The sequence below is a fragment of the Diabrotica undecimpunctata genome, chromosome 4, assembly GCF_040954645.1.
Source record: "Diabrotica undecimpunctata isolate CICGRU chromosome 4, icDiaUnde3, whole genome shotgun sequence".
NCBI classification, from domain to species: Eukaryota; Metazoa; Arthropoda; class Insecta; order Coleoptera; family Chrysomelidae; genus Diabrotica; species Diabrotica undecimpunctata.
Window position 1 is genome coordinate 29,392,402 of NC_092806.1, and position 16,888 is coordinate 29,409,289.

A 16,888-nucleotide genomic window follows, 5' to 3' on the forward strand; every position below is an offset into this window, starting at 1 on the left:
AACTTAATTTACTTCGGAAATCACCTGGGAAATATACTAAACGTTAGAGTTTAATTTAACATTTATATAATATTTTTTCTAGAAGGTATGTAAAAATTTAATTGGGTTTTTTGGTTGTTTCGTTTCCGCACTTTAACTTGGTAGAATTGTTTATATTTTTATTCTATTTAAAACTGAAATGCTAATACTTATTAAGTTTGTAATTTACTTCCTGAATATTATATATTCAAATTAAAATCTAGATGTTTTTGTAATGTCTATTTAAAAAGTATCATATCAGTCTTAATTAGAAATACTGGTTTAATTGATCATTGGTCAACTGCTTAAGCAGATGAAAATCATCTTAAAAAATAAAATCTACTAATTTCTTCATTTAAAGAAAGGAAAAGTGAAAAGGTTATCGTTATGTAGATCTTCCATTAAGTATTATAATAATACTAATAAGTCCTCGGCAGTCCTTCTACATGTAATAATATAAGCTCTCCGCCAACACCCGATGGATCTTTGATTTGGCCGTGGACATTTATTTATACTCAGGACCTTTGTATCAATACAACATCAAACCCCCCTCCAACAGTTCAGTTCTACAAAAACTGTCCTACGGTGCTTGTAGGAATCTGATTTCTTTTTCTTCTTTTTATATAGACATGACTGTCTGTTTTTCAATGTGCCTGTAGGATCGTCTTCCTATTGGGGAACCGTCTCTTGCCGTTTTTACTACTCTATTTGTTATCATTCGGCTTATATGATCGTTTCATTCTAGTCTTCTATTTCTTAACCAGTTATTTATTTTGTCCGTCTTGCATCTACGTGGTATATCTGTACTTCTAGCTGTCTCTAATAGTATCTTACCATCAATTTTTTGGAGTGTTTTCATCTCTGCTGTTTCTAACATCATTTTTGTCCTCTCTGTGTCAGGTCGTGTTTCTGTCACGTATGTCATTATTGGTCTGATAAATGGTTTGTAAATTCTGCCTTTTATTTAAGAAATTAGAAGACGCATTAAAATAACAAGATCTGGTTTCATGAATACGCGTAAAAAGCCCTGTAACCCCAAGCTATCAGCCTCAATAAGATGGAGAACACTAAAGTGTTATGTGTGGTCTCTATTACTATATGGCTGTGAGACCTGGACATTAAAACAGTATGACGTCAACAAATTAAAATCATTTGAAATGTGGATGTACCGCCGAATGCTAAGAATAAGCTGCTCCAGCAGAACTACGAATGAAGAAGTACTGAGGGCAATGAACACACGCCCTCATCTGGTCAATACTATCAAAATTAGAAAGACGTCATATCTAGGACACATAATGCGCCATAGGGAATTTGAGCAGCTCCAGGTAATATTAGAAGGCAAGATTGAAGGTAAAAGGGGCATAGGATGAAAGATAAAATCTTGGCTACGAAACATCAGAGATTGGACCCACACAAGAGGAAATTAATTAATGCATCAAGCCCAGAACAGAGAGAAATATTGATCGCCAACCTCAACAGAGAAGGCACTTAGGAGGAGGATGCCTTTTATTTCTTTCTCGACATTTTTATTTCTCCATATTGTTTCATTAGGGCAGCCTGCGGCTCTGTTTGCTCTATTCACTTGATCTTTCACTTCAGTTTCTAGCTTTCCATAGCTAGATAATGTGATGCCTAGATATTTAAACTCCATCATTTGTTGGATTATTTGAATTTCCAGCTCCAATTTACATCTTATAAATTTGCTTTTGTAACCATTCATTTTGTCTTTTTTGGAAAAATTAACATGTTAAATTTTCTGGCGGTTATATTAAATGGGCGTAGCATACGTAAATCGTCTTCACTTTAAGAGAGGTATTGCGTCGTCTGCATAGCAGATTATTTGAAACTGTTTTCCCCCCTGATATCCTTTTTTAGTTCTTTTACTATTATTTCATCCATAATCAGTTTGAACAATAGAGGACTCAGGGAATCTCCCTGTCCTATCCCATTGCCAGCTTCAATAACGTCGGTTAGTTGTTCTTCTACTTTTACTTTTATTGTGTTGTTTTGGTAGATATTTTCGATCGTTTTGATTATTCCTAGAGGTATCTCTCTTGCGTACAATAAGTGGATAACCTCCTTTAATTTGACCCGGTCAAATGCCTTCTTAAGGTCCATGAAACATAGATATGCCGGTTTGTTGTATTCTTATGATTTCTCTTGCACTTGCCTCATTATAAATATAGCGTCGGTGCATGATCTTCCCGACCTAAAACTTGGTTGTTCTTCTGCTAGTGTTATAATTTCATTTAGTTTATTTGTCACTTTGGTTGTTAATTTTAGTGTTGTGTTTAATAAATTAATTCCTCTGTAATTTTCCGGGTCCGATTTGTCTCCCTTTTTGAAGAGAGTTATTAGGATGCTTGATCTCCATTCTTCGCGAATTGTGTTTTGTTCTATTATTTTTTGGATTATTTGGAATCTGATTTGGGTCATGTCATTGGTTGCTAGTGCATAAGTATGTTCTAAATCAAAGGTACAGTGATGTTAACTGTGACGTATGCATTTGTTGTATCAACTACAAAAAGGTATTTAATAGAATAAAACAGAATAACCATAACAATTTTAAGGAACCGGCTTAGATGATAAAGACTTAAAATATAGTAATCCTTTCAACAAAACTGCCAATATTTAAGTGGGTCACCAGTTGATAGAGGCAATCTCTATACATAGAGGACTGATAAAAGGATGAATTCTATCCCCGGTACATTTAACATGTACTCTGAACATATCTTCGAGAAAACACTGGGAGAACTACAGGAAGACGTTTTAGTCAACGGAGTTCGTGCAAACAACCAGAGATACACCTGACACGCAGTCGTTTTTGCAGATAGCTTGGATGGTTTTAAAACAATATTTTCCAAAGTACTTGGTAGTCAGTGAGCGCGATATTAAATAAACTGCTTTTGGTTAACCAACAGCCAAAATTGACACGGTAAACAGCTACTAATACCTCGGTACCAAATTAAACAGCCAATGGGATCACTCTACTGAAATACAACAACACATTTTTATTTGGTCATAAGGGTTGGAGTTCCAGCAAAGGAAAATTATTCCGAAAAAAGAAAATAGGAACTGCTGGTTTCGACAATTCTGTAACCAGTAGCCTTTTAATATAATTGTAGATTTACTCTTAATAATGCGCGTTCTATTGCTGGTTAAAATTCAAACCTTAAAAGTAGTTAGTTTGTCTGTTTCGCAGATATGGCGTAATTTGCCCAATACTACATAAGTCCGACCTCTTGGTTTTATATTTTATGAGTTTTGTCCTGTATCCCAAGTATATCTTTGCAGCGAACGGTACAAACAGTTCACTTTGATCGGTATAATTGTCATGTATTTTTACTTATGACTAGACATAAATCTTGTCTCCTTAAAACTGAATCAGCGTTTTCTATTAAACTTATAAGGTCAACTTTTATGTAATAAAGGGTATTATGTATTTATAATATCATGGTCTATACGTTTTTAATCGCGGTATGCCACCGGTTACTGATAGATATTCCATAATCATTGATAAGCTATTGGATAAAAACACGTGTGACCGCGTCATAAATCCAGGTTTCTCGCAATAGGAAATATCGATGACAACAAACTGTCTTGCCTGATAGTTATAGTTGATTTGGAAATGCATGCTAACACAGTTTTTATGGCAGGAAATTACTTTCTTTCTCTTGTCAGTTTTCGAATTTCTCTTAAATATCGCCTCCTCTAAAAAATGATTTCTGCTTTGTCTACGAGCACACATTTTCTATCGTGCTTCTCCCAAACGAAGTTAAATTCGTGCAAAATGTTCTCTGATTTATCTCTTATTATGTTTGACAAAGTTTCGTCCAGTATAAGTGTCTACTAAAAAGTTTTTCCAAAGTATTTATCCTGGGTGGATCACTTTCAAACACTGTTGACTTTTCATAACCTTACAAAAAGAAGTCGCTGACAGTTAGATCGTGAGACTGAGGAGGCCAACTGTTATTTCCGTTTCGAGAAACAATACGCCCTGGAAACAAAGCATTAAGAGCGTTATCCGATAACCGATAATTCTATTTGTCGAAACCATACATCATACTGTCACTTTTTGAGCATGAAGAGGTGTTTCATGAAGCAGACAAGGGTTTTCTCCTGCCCAGTATCTAAAATTTTGTTTACTAATAAAACCAAAGTGAAAAAGTACCTCATCATTTATATGCAATTTGTTAACACGTTGAAAACGGCGTGAGATTACAATGATGCCACGCCGTTTTTAGTGTAAAGTTTTATATCTGGGAATGAAGCTAAAATTTTTTATAACGAAATATTTCCCATTGAAAGGCTATTGATGATTTCTTATTGAGTAATTTTCTAATATTGTCTAACATTATCTATTATTTCTAAAGAAATATATAGATGCATACATACCAAAAAACAAATTCATGAGTAGTGTAACATTTTTTCTGGAATTAACTAAAATATATATCTTTTTGTTTTAGCTTTTTCTTAAAATCCCTAAAACAAGCCGTAGAAAATCCCATTGAACTAGCTTCGCTTTTCAAACGTTATGAGCGCAAATTACAAATGTACGTTATCTATTGTAAGAACAAACATGTATCCGAATATATAGTTTCCGAATACCTAGAGACCTATTTCGAAGATTTACGGGTAAAATTAGGACATAAGTTGCAACTTTGTGATTTGTTAATCAAGCCTGTGCAAAGAATCATGAAATACCAATTGATGCTTAAGGATATTTTGAAATATACTGAAAGGGCGGGGATAACGGCGGAGATTGAACCGCTTAGGGCAGCATACAATATAATGGTGATCGTACCAAAGACTGCTAATGATATGATGGATGTTGGAAGACTACAAGGATTTGAGGTAAGCATTTTTCTTTTCATTCTTAACATTTATCGTTTGACTTTTGATTGTAAGTATAGAATATAGAATAGAAGTATCAGAGCAAGGAAGAGAAATGAAACAACATAATTCTATGAAGAAGGAACAAGGAACCCTGAATAAAAATACCAGAACGGACCGCGTCTTGCCTTTTTTGCAGATAGACAATATTGGTTTAAGACACTTCCCATTGGTTAAGAACTTCCTGTCCATTCAGGCATTTGGTAAAGATGTTATCAGTTTCTTCGTGTCATTTTTTAATAATTCACTTGATTTTCCATTTTTTAGTTTGCTATTTTTACTATTTCTTCATCCATTTGCATCTGTTCTCCTTCAATGCTAACCAATGTTTCTCCCTGAATATATTGTGGTCTTGTTTCAATTAATACGTTTTGTAGTGTTGTAACCACTGTTCTTCTGATATGTTTTGAAATGATACTCTTTCAGTGCCGGTTAATTTAACTCTGTTAATAAATCTCCATGCTTCTGTGCATCTTCTTCCGTTACTGTATCCATCTATTTAATGACATTTTGAATAAATTTTTTTTTGAGAACGATTTCCGGAGTGGAAATCGAAACGTCAAATATTAGTTAATTAAAAATGTGATTCTCATCACAATCACAACCAATAATTTGTGGCTTATTCACATAAAAAGATAATATTTAGCTTAACCATGCTACAAGGAAGTAGTTTCCGAACCTTGACATTTTGTATCTTGCATCTCATTTCTTAGATGATTTATTTTATTTAGAACTTCCTGTTTATCCCCGGTTTATGCTCCTTTTTCTTCAATTGATTTCATATTTAACGACTCTAGATAGTACTCTTTCTTTCTGTTTGTTAGTTCTTCGACTTCTAACATCTGACTACCATAAATTATTGCTTTTTTGCCGATGTTTACTTCCTAATGCTTCCTGTGCTTTTTTGTGCAAACTTTCTGTTATATTACTATAACTTCCTTCAAACGACATATTTTCAGATCACTTCAAGATTTTGTTACAAATACCTGCTCTAATGCTTTAATTTAGAAGACTTTTCAGGTTGTATTTGCAATATAACATACTCACCAAGCTCGCCATTAGTATATAAAGTAATGTTGCATTTAAATCATACAAAAAAATGCGGCGAAACTGAATCTATTCAAAAATGACCAATAGATAAACCACTACAAAGCACCCTGGAAAAACCAAGAATTAATCTGAACTAATAAGACATATGTGAACGACAATAGTAAAATCGTATAAGTTGACGAAATAACAATGGATGAACCACTCTTAAAAATATGAAAAATAGGAAAGTTGCAGATAAATACAAAAATAATGAAATATGCTGACAGTTTCTGCCCTATTTTTAATATGTATTGACAGAGGTATAAAATTCCAAATCCATGGAAAAGAGTGAAGGTCATCTCTTTATTTATATAAGGCAAAAGAAGCGACTCCAGATTGTGAGGCATTAGTTTACTAAATCCTGTATATAAAATCGCCGCAAAGACCGTAAACAACAGACTAAAGGTTCTAACTGAAGTACTTTACCTAACTATACAAGTACAAAATAGATTCATGTAGTGGTAATATATTTGTAATCAAACAACTCGTCGAGAAAATAATGAAAGACAACGGCTCCCTTCCACATCTTACAAAGGCAATAAAAATTTTGTACTACCACAGACGAAAGTAGTGGTGAACACTGGTGAGAAAAGAACCGAAAAAAAAAATCGAAATAACCAAGTAGTCAAAACATTGCGGTGTACAACTCTATTGACATGCTCACTTAAGCGCCCTACTATTTGCAGACGACAAAATATTGGACTGACTCTACAGGCTCTGTGTTGATGATTGGATAATAAAAACATAACATAAAACAACTGCAGTTCAACGGCAATGTGGGACCACGAAGACGTCACGTGTGGTTGCTAATTCTGAATCTGGTAAAACATATGTCAATGAATTAAATATAGGCGTGACCATAGTGAATACAATTTCGAAGTTGTCAAAGAATTCAAATACTCGGGATCAGTGATCATACCTGAAAATAGTTATGAAAAAGATGTAGCAGCTAGAATCATGTCAGGAAATAGAACGTAAATTCCCTAGCGACGGAACTTAAATCAAAATTGCTCTCAAAGACAGCTAACACAAGGGTATATAAAACTAATCCGCTACATAATAACGTATCGAAGTGAGACGTGGACACTGAGCCAACGTAAAACAATAAAATTGTTAGTCTCTAGAACGGAAGATGCTCAGGACGATCTTTGGACCTTGTAGAGTCGAAATAATAGGAGAGTGGAGACATAATCAGGAACTCAAAGCACTCTACGGAGAAGAAAACAGTACCATACATTAAGGTAAATCGGATAAGATGGACAGGGCATGTACTGAGATCGAATGTTAAAAGAGTACTAAATACAACCTTCTGAGAAAGGCCTGATGGCAGAAGGTCAGTAGGTCGCCCAAGAAAAAGTTGAAAAGAGTGATCTAAATAATGAGGGTACAACAATGGAAGTTTGCTGCACAAGACCGCAAGAGTGGAGGAAAAGAGTAAACGCGGCTATAGATTTGTAGAACCAAGAAAGAAGAAGACGAAGTCGACATAGTAAAGTGACATTAGATAATTGTTTCGACTACTTAAGGTTTATCACGGTTAGGGAGAATGAGAAGACAATTAATAATTGCCGGTTTTATACAAATATTTTTACTGATTCTAAGTAATATATTTAATTATGTGTTATATATTTTTAGGGTAAAATTACTTCACAAGGAACTCTGCTTCTGCACGGAATGTTAACAGTTTCCGATCTACCTGGATCGAATCCAATCATAGGCAAAAACAAGGATTTGCATGTATTTTTCTTCGAACAAAGTATTATTTTTTCTGAAGTGGTAGGAAAGAAGACGCAGTTCACTAGTCCGCAATATATTTATAAAGCTCATATTCAAGTAAGTATTTTTTACAATTCGAATATAATATCATTAGACATTCTTTTATTTAGTGTGCACTGTTTCGTTCTTTCTTCGATCTTTTATAGTTCTGTATATTCATATAGTACGTTTTGGATTATATATTGCACACTACATTAAGCGCTAAAATACGGAGGAATTGTAATTCTCCGATCCCCTCCGACACTACGACAGTAAATCATTTAGTAAGTTGTAACACATAACAATGCATGAGATTTACATCTCCGTCATTCGAATTCGATGTTTGTTTTCATTAGGTATACCTGGTTCATTTCTTAGAGTACATAAACTGGATAAAAATACACTGACTTTTATAAGGCTGTGCATTTGTATCAGTTTTTAATAGTGTGAACAATTTTTTGTAGTTGAATTCAAAATAAAAGCGCATCTCTTTAAAAAGATAAAACAAAAATTATACTCTTATTGAAAATAGAAAATAATTCGTAATAAAATAAGAAATAATTCGTTACGCCATACAGAAATGATTCAAATATTTGACCTTCTACGGCTGAAAAGTATCCCAATCTGTCATAAAAACTTCTGCGGGTAGATGAAAGAGTTTCTGCCGTAATCGAATTGGAGACTTTTCTTATTCGATTTTTTAGTTCATCCAAATTTTGGCTCTAGCCTCAGGATGATCGTTGTTTAAATTGTTGATTTAAATTGACTGGTAGCTGGTTAATCGTGGTGGTAAATAGTGGATCGATAGGGTGAAGAAATAACTTATTACACGAAATCTCTTCACACGTTCTTTACTGTGGTCTTATGGCAACATATGGAAACATACTACTCTTATAAGATTGTAACGATTTTGCCTAGGGCTTACAAGGTTGCTGTCTAGGCAAATTAAAACTTAGGGCTAAGAATTTACATATAGGTACACTTATTGTTTGTTTTTACCTCTGCCACTCTTGAAAGTTTATCTTTACCGGAATGCAAGCTAATAATACGTCCCAAAGTCCATCTACATGGTGGTTGTTTATAAGTTCAAATATTCAAATGAGGCGAAGATTCTTTCCATTTGTATTGATGTGTCAGTTGCGAAACGTATTATTTCACATAACGATTCCAAAATTGTTGATACTTATGACGAATCGTTTTGTAGTTGGAGAACCTGTCTATTGGGATTGTGCTTAAGTCAGTGTCGGGAATGGTTGTAATAGAACAGCCAATCAGGAAATGGGAAGGAGTAATTGGCGTTAGGTCAGTTGGGTCATTAGAGAGTGCAAACATAGGTCTAGAATTCAAGACTTCGTCGATCTGAATTAGCAAAGAATTAAAATCTTCGTAGATAAGTTTTTTGTCGAGTAAGACCCTCTTTAAATGGTGTTCCATACTTTTAACTGCCGCCTCCCAAAGACCGCCAAAATTGGGCACATACGGTGGAATGAAATGCCAATTTATATTATGTTGAATAGTGTAATCGTTAATATAAGTATTATTTTGTAACAGAAATTGACCAAATTGTTTAAGTTCATTGCGAGCTCCAACGAAAGTGGATCCATTATCTGAATAAATCTCATTGGGGATACCTCGTCGAGCTATGAAACGATTCAAGCAGGATAGGAAACAGTCGGTTGTGAGATTTGTAATGAGTTCAAGATGAACGGCTTTGGTACAAAAGCATACAAAAACACAAACGTAATGTTTTATTTCTTTGGCTCCCTTACCCGATTTATTGTTTAGTAAAAATGGTCCTGCAAAATCTACTGGACAACTGGAAAATGTAGGTTTAAATTTAAAACAAGTAAGACACTTTCTTACAGTTTTTTTTGCAAGGTCTCTTCCCCGAATTGGTCAATAATATTGTCGAACTGATGAGAGAAGGAGTTGAGGACCTGCGTGTAATAGGACTTTATGTTTATGTTCAAATAGCAACTCAGTGAAAGGATGGTTAGATGAAATTAATATAGGGTGTTTAGAGTGAAAGTCTAATCCAGATAATCTAAGTCGCCCCCCTACTCGTAATACATGGTTTTCATCTAAAAATGGAGTAAGATTTGAAAGTTTATGTTTGATTGGTAATGGTTTATTGGAATTTAAAATTTAGATAGAAAGATATTTTTTTCGCGAATGAATCCAATTGTGCAAGTTTTATTAACCGCAATGATGCTTGCTCTACTTCGGAAAGAGTTAAAGGACCTATTGTTCTTTCTGACCTTTTTTTACAAGCATTATTACGAAATCGAAAATTTTCGAATATTTAAAATTCTTGTAAACATGCTTTTTCCATACTTTCGTTACAGTAACATCTAACTCTCTAGCAACGCTTCTACTTAAACGTGTTGAATCTACCTCGATTGTCGCACATTTTTTTGTATCCCGGTATTCTCTTTCCTTAACTTTTTTTTGGTGACACTTTTTTGACAATTTTTGACGTGACGTGCTCTGCAATTTTTAAGGCAATAATAACTCAAAATTTTTAACAATATTATGAATTAACTGTACACAAGAAATTGGTCTCCCCTCAAAAACACAGAAAATAAATCTACACACTGTTGTTCAGAATTACCACCATAAAACTATTTTATTATTTGAACTTTTTCTTTGGGCGTATAAACAGACATGTTGTTTACAAAAATAAATTAAAGATCTACGCTGTTAACGCTTTAAAAAACCACTGTATAATGGTAAATTATTGGCGACGGGGCAACAAAGCAAGTTCGTGGAAAAGTCAACATGGCGCAGTGTTGCCATTTTTATAGGGTGTATATCTAATTTAAAACTTAACGTACTGTATATTATATTTATAATATAAATGTATGACCACCACCTAGTTGTCTTCCCGCCGGTCGGTATATTCATTGGTCGAAAGATCGTAAAATAGATGTTGATGGAGTATGAGGCAAGTTTTACCTTGCCTTTTACTAAGCCAATTACTAAGTTGATATTAAGTTAATATATGTATATGTTTTAGGTCAACAAAATGTCCTTAAGCACAAAAGAAGACTGTTTTATATTAGAATCGACGGATCCTAGTCGTTGCCTGGGTTTCGTCCTGCAAGCGGGAACAGTAGATTTGCAAGAACAATGGTTGATCACTATCCACGACACCCTTCAAAAACAGAGGGACTTCCTTAAGGCCATCCAAAGTCCCATAGCCTACCAGAAAGAGTTAACCACTAAAGAAGCGTGAGTATCCAAAAACATTTTTCATTTCGTACACATGTACCTAACGGTCTCAAAAAGATATGCTGAATTCTGGTTGTGATTATGTTATATGTTTAAAATTTATGAGGAACTTTTAGTTAATCTACGCCATACTGTGAGTAAGGGGTCTCATCAAGTACTTTATTAATAAACACCTTTTTCTTAAGAGTTATTATGGTATAAATCAGTAATGGTTGTTGAAGAGATTATGTATTTAACAAACTGTACCTCACAGTGTAGCCTAGTCGACATCATTAGTTCGTATTTGTATTTATATAATATATGTTTATATATTTTGTTTTTGTACATTTTAAATTAAAATTGTATAAGTTTTAGTATGTTAACTACATAAATCATTGTCTTAAATAAGAAATTTTAAACAAATGTATCTTAATTTACCATTGAATTGATTAAAGACAACTTAAATATGCTCTAAACGAAAATAATAGAAGTAATGGAAAACAGATATTGTTGAAGAAAAAATGAAATATGCAAAGAAATTTTTGGACTGGTTATGTATCGGGAATGTTCAAGATGATAGATAAACAAGGTACAAAAACGCAGGAGTTTTTTTTGTCATATTATGAATTATTAAAACAACTAAAAATTAACGTTTTTCTTAAAGTAATTTATTGATTTTGGGAAACTTTAATGGCATATGCAATATACAGGACTGGAAGTCTAAGAAATGAACACTTTACGCAATAACGGCAGTTATATCAGTAAAGAACCAAAATTTCCCACAGCTGATTTCTAAACATATATTAACAAAATACAATAAAACAAAATAGCAAGCAATGTGTAACAATAAAGCAACCACCTAGATTAATGGCTGCCAAATGTTTAAAATTAAAACGACATAAAAATAACAATGTAAAATAATAAATAAATGTAGGCTTGCTACATCTCTTTAATGATCAGTTGTGAACGCCACGTGGGTAGTCCCCCAAAAAGGGGAACAAGAAAAACCCAATACAACAAAAGAAACTACAATAAGAAATCTTGTGTTAGCGGACAACATACTTTTTAAATATCTTGCTTTACTATGAGGTTCTAGAAAATTAATAAATATAAAAAAATAGCGATGGCAAGGACAATATGATTTACACAAATATAATATGAATTTAATTATTAAAACAAAGGGTACCCCCCGTTAAGATAGGCAAAATACCCTCACTCCTAGAATAGTCTTTTTCCACTTCTTTTTTTACGTTCTACGGGATTAAAAAATAAGACTCAGTCGTATTTAATTTCTCCACCGCTCCCCCCACCCCTTCCCATCAAAATCGTATTTTTTCGTTTTTATTTTTTTAATTGCAGGCGATTTAAAAATTTCAAAAAATTCACACGCGTAGTTAAGGTTTTTACAAAACTTTTTATAGGCCCATAGGTTAAGTGTAGGTACATAAAAATGCATTATTTTATAAAAAGCGTATAAATTTTTTTTTAAGATTGTTAGTTTTTTTTTCTATTTTGTGTATTCAATCAAAAACTATATTTCTGAGTTTTTCCAGTTTTCCGTCAGGTGTGCCACCTTCAAAAACCCAAAAAACTGTTTACTGTTTACTTTAAAAGTTTTTTGGGGATTTTCTCCATTTTATATACTTCAAAATAGATCAAATCAAGGTTTTTTATAGGTTATTTGTAATTTGAAGCAAACAGGGTCCTTTAGGACGTTCCAAAATTGGAGAAACAAATTTAAACCCCCAAGAAATCATTTTTTTTTTCAGGATTTTTAATGGTTTTTACGGAATTTGCTTATTTTTTGAGATGGATACTATCTCAATCAATTTTTTTTTATGTTTTACGTTTTATGTAAATAAAAATTAAGACTTAGCGACTAAGGACTTGTTTCGCCCAGTTTTTGAATGTCCTAAAAGACTATATCGAATTACTTACTTCGAATTATATATAACCTATAAAAAGATTTGATCTTCTTTGAAGTCTATAGAATGAGGAAAATCCAAAAAACTCCTAAATAACTAGTTAAATAACCGGTTTTTGAAGGTGGCGCACCTGACGGAAAAATCTGCGAAAAATCAGAAATTAGTTTTTTATTCACACAAAATACACAAAATACACACATTTAATACACAAAATAGAAAATACATGTTATGTATACTTAACCTATAGGTTTATAAGTTTTTTAAAAGCCTCAGCTATGCGTGTGAATTTTTTGAAATTTCTAAATTGTTTGCAACCCACCTAAAAAAAAAATAAAAACGGAAGAATAACGTTTTTGGGAGAGGCGGTGGCGGGTTAACATTACGCTGAGTTTTATTTTTTAATAACAGAACGTAAAAGAATGAAAAACATTGAATCCTGCGAGTGAGGACATTTTGCGTATCTTAACGAGGGGTATCTTTAAAAGAAGAATGAAATAACCCAAAAGGTTCTATCTGCAGATCCTTTTAAAGGTGTGAATGAACGTATGGCTTCTAGAGGTTACATATGTTAAGAAAACAATTCAAAAAATATATATAAAACAACACTGAACATTTGTAGAATATTAAACTGACCCCAAGAAAAGATCAAACCAATAAAGTGGGTTTCTGATCTAAGTTTTTTGTTTAAATACAGAAGACATATATCTACTACTATAATTCCTTTGAATTAAATTTGACACCGACAAGCCGAATTACCAATACACAAACAAATTTTGGAGCTAGTTGGAATTGTAAATACGAGGGTTATACAAAGATTAGAAGAGAATTGACTGAAACAAATGAAAATTTAAATTGAACAATAATGATTTAAACAGAATATTTTGTGGATAGAAAAGTTGAGCGCCAACTATTTTTAGAAGAAAAATAGTAAATCGAAAGAGAAGGTTAGTTAACAAATGAATAAAATCAAAAGAAATTGGAATAAAATAATTATTTGACGAAAAATAGGTTAGGCTCGACAAATTATCTGACTTGTTATGTTCTATTTTATTGGAAACTAAATTAAAATATATTGAAATTTCAAAATTGATTCAAACTTGTATACCAAGCCCACCATTTATCAACGAAACCTATTTAATAGGAACTGGTTGTATGTTTCTTCATATGTTATACTTCTATATAAAAGCGTAGCATTCAGTTTAATATAAAATCGTATATGTTTAGTTCTTTGCTTTACAACTCTGTTTGTTTTAAATTTTAGCAACCTTAAGAGTGCTGATCGTGTTTTATGTAATGCAAAAATTCATTGACGCCATGATAAACCGCTATCATTATTTAAAGTATATAAATTTATGTATTGAAATCGTTTCGTTTCATTTTATGACACTGATTTATGTAGCTATTCAATTTGAGACTATATATTGTTCACATTAAATCAAAATCTGTACGGCAGTCTTGAAACTTACCAAAGATACAATACAAAATCTCATTTATCGTTCTTATCCTACAACTAAGATCGATAAGAATGTTTGAATAATTATTACCAATGGCTTGTGATCAAAAAATATGGTGATGGGACTAAAAATTTAATGACGTCAAAATAGTTTTATTTATATTTGGTTTATTCATTCAGATTGAATGATTTATACTTATAAGAAAGTACAGAGAATGGAGACAATAGTTAGAAGTCTTTAAAATAAGGAAACGAGGTAATAAATACTTAACAATGAAGGTTTAATTTAGGTTATTTTTAAATGCTATTCTATTTCACATTTTGTCTTACAAATCAAATTAAAAATATTTTTTAATAGGGAAATTTAGTGCATGTTATGGTAAATTTGATTTCTGTTTGTTTTGGGCATTTGATCAACTCTTTTTATCCGTTGTAGCAATAAATTTCTGCAAAAAAATGTATATATACAGTTGGATATGGATACCTTAAAAGCGCGTTGAACTAGTTCGTTCAAAATTGACTTTCTTGCTAGTAATTCCGTTAATTCCTTTATTCCCAATCATAACTCAGCACATTTTTGGGATAATTGTTATCTCGTTCATCGTCGCAAGATTTGCTTCAGTTGTATCTTTCTTGTTGATGATCATTAACTTGGTTTGGCTGGTGTTTATATCCACTCCATATGTTCTACTTGTTTTCGTTATTAAGTTTTGCAGCCCTTCTATGGTATTGGAAAACACTTTTGTATCTCCATTCATTGAGATGCCTTCATCAATATCTTTCTCTCTTTAAAAATGTTCTCCGAGTACAGATTGAATATCAGTGGTGAAATTGCACCTCTGTCTGACTCCCCTCTAGATTCTTCTAGTCAGTCAGGCATGCAAAAACATCACAGCTGACATCTTAAATGGACGCAAAGTGGAACAAATGAGTTCAAACAAATTACCAAAGAACACTCAAGTAAATTAAAACATCCTTGTTATTCTCGTCTACTGGTATTAGTTGCAATGCTGCTCATTCACCTCCCGGCCCAATTCACTAGCGAATTGTAATTCATAGTTTTATACTACTATGCTTAAAAAATTTCTGACTTGAGCGTGATCCACTAAAATCACAACGAAATAGTATTTTATGGGCAACGCAAGTGTTATAAATAATTCAGCGTTACCTTTAATTAAGTTGTATTTGATTTTTTAAAGGAATATCCAATACAACGAAACAATTAAGTGATAATTGAGGAATAAATTGGGTAATGTTTGATATATCTTTTTAATACTATGTATGATCCCTGTCTGTTTCATTGTCAAAATTTAAGCAAGGTTAAATATGACAAAATTTTTTGCTAACTTAGTCCTTAGGCTTTTGGACCATACTTACCGATATCACAGAACGAACAGTCAAAATTGAACAATTTGACGATATAGCTTTCAAGTTACCTTTACATTGAAATCTGATACTTTTTTTTTATTCATATGAAATAGTCCAATTAACATATTGTCTCACTTCTGCGTACTTCGGGTATATGATTATTGTTTGGCTTTGTCGAAGTTTATATGTACCTACTATTACACTCATGAATCTTGGCAAATTAGATAGACACTAATTTAACACAACTTGATGTTCGCGCTCTGTATATTAAGGGAAGTTGCAAGATTTGCATTTATTGCAATTTTATTTATTTGCATTTTTATGTATAAAATTCGTACCCAATGCTCGTAATTGCATTTAAAAAATTCACTTCAACTAGAGCATTGAAACGGATCTTTCTTGATTGAAAATGTATGAAATAGGTTGTTTGTAGGGAGCAGTCCCCTTGTTACATTGAACTACAGTTCTTGGAAAATTGCTTGAGGGTTATAGGAATACGTATCAATTATTGAACATTTATAAATTTTCAATCTGTAGGATTCAAAGTAAGTCAACGCCCGGCATTCAGAACATCGTTAATAATTTACTATAATTGATATGAATAAGTAAAAGAGTCTTGAAATGTAGCTGGACACTGATTGACTGAATTATGCGCAGAGTGCCGTCTGTATAAATGTTTTATTTGTCTTAGTTCCTTGATTCTACAATTTAAAATGTCCCAATAATTGTTTTATATGCCTGCTTGGGTTGGACTCACCGTTCAATAACTAGCTCTTCATTGATTATTTATATATAACCGGTATTTATTATATATTGTCATTTAATATTGAGCTGAGCTAGGGAAAGGTGGAGTAAGTGTAATTCTCTACCTTTAGGTTTTGATGTCGTCCTGATTTTGTGCATTCCACATATATCTTCTTTTTCTTTTGTTAATATTTAGGTGAAATTTAGACAAATATTTAAAGAGATCAGGTATATATTATACTGTCGGTAAAACCTAATTTTTTCACAATTAATTCCAAGTTTATATTAAATAGTACTTTTGTCAAGCCATCGTTTCGTTTAACTTAATTTGTAATATTAAATAGATATGTTAGCCCCCTCTAGCATTTTCTTTTTACTCCATCGAATGCCTGTTATAAATCGATATACAGGTTATAGGTTAGGATGCTATACT

At 32.6% G+C, this 16,888-nt stretch overlaps 1 protein-coding gene across 6 annotated transcripts in view; it reads left to right on the forward strand.

Annotated features, from left to right (window-relative positions):
* The window catches only part of trio (trio Rho guanine nucleotide exchange factor), a 668,772-nt gene that overhangs the window by 612,030 nt on the left and 39,854 nt on the right, over nucleotides 1–16,888 (forward strand). For all 6 annotated transcript variants that reach the window (XM_072529242.1, XM_072529243.1, XM_072529237.1 and 3 more), the window contains 3 exons: nucleotides 4,485–4,872; nucleotides 7,636–7,833; nucleotides 10,772–10,986. In XM_072529242.1, the coding sequence (XP_072385343.1) occupies nucleotides 4,485–4,872; nucleotides 7,636–7,833; nucleotides 10,772–10,986 (801 nt within the window). The remainder of the gene's footprint in view (nucleotides 1–4,484; nucleotides 4,873–7,635; nucleotides 7,834–10,771; nucleotides 10,987–16,888) is intronic.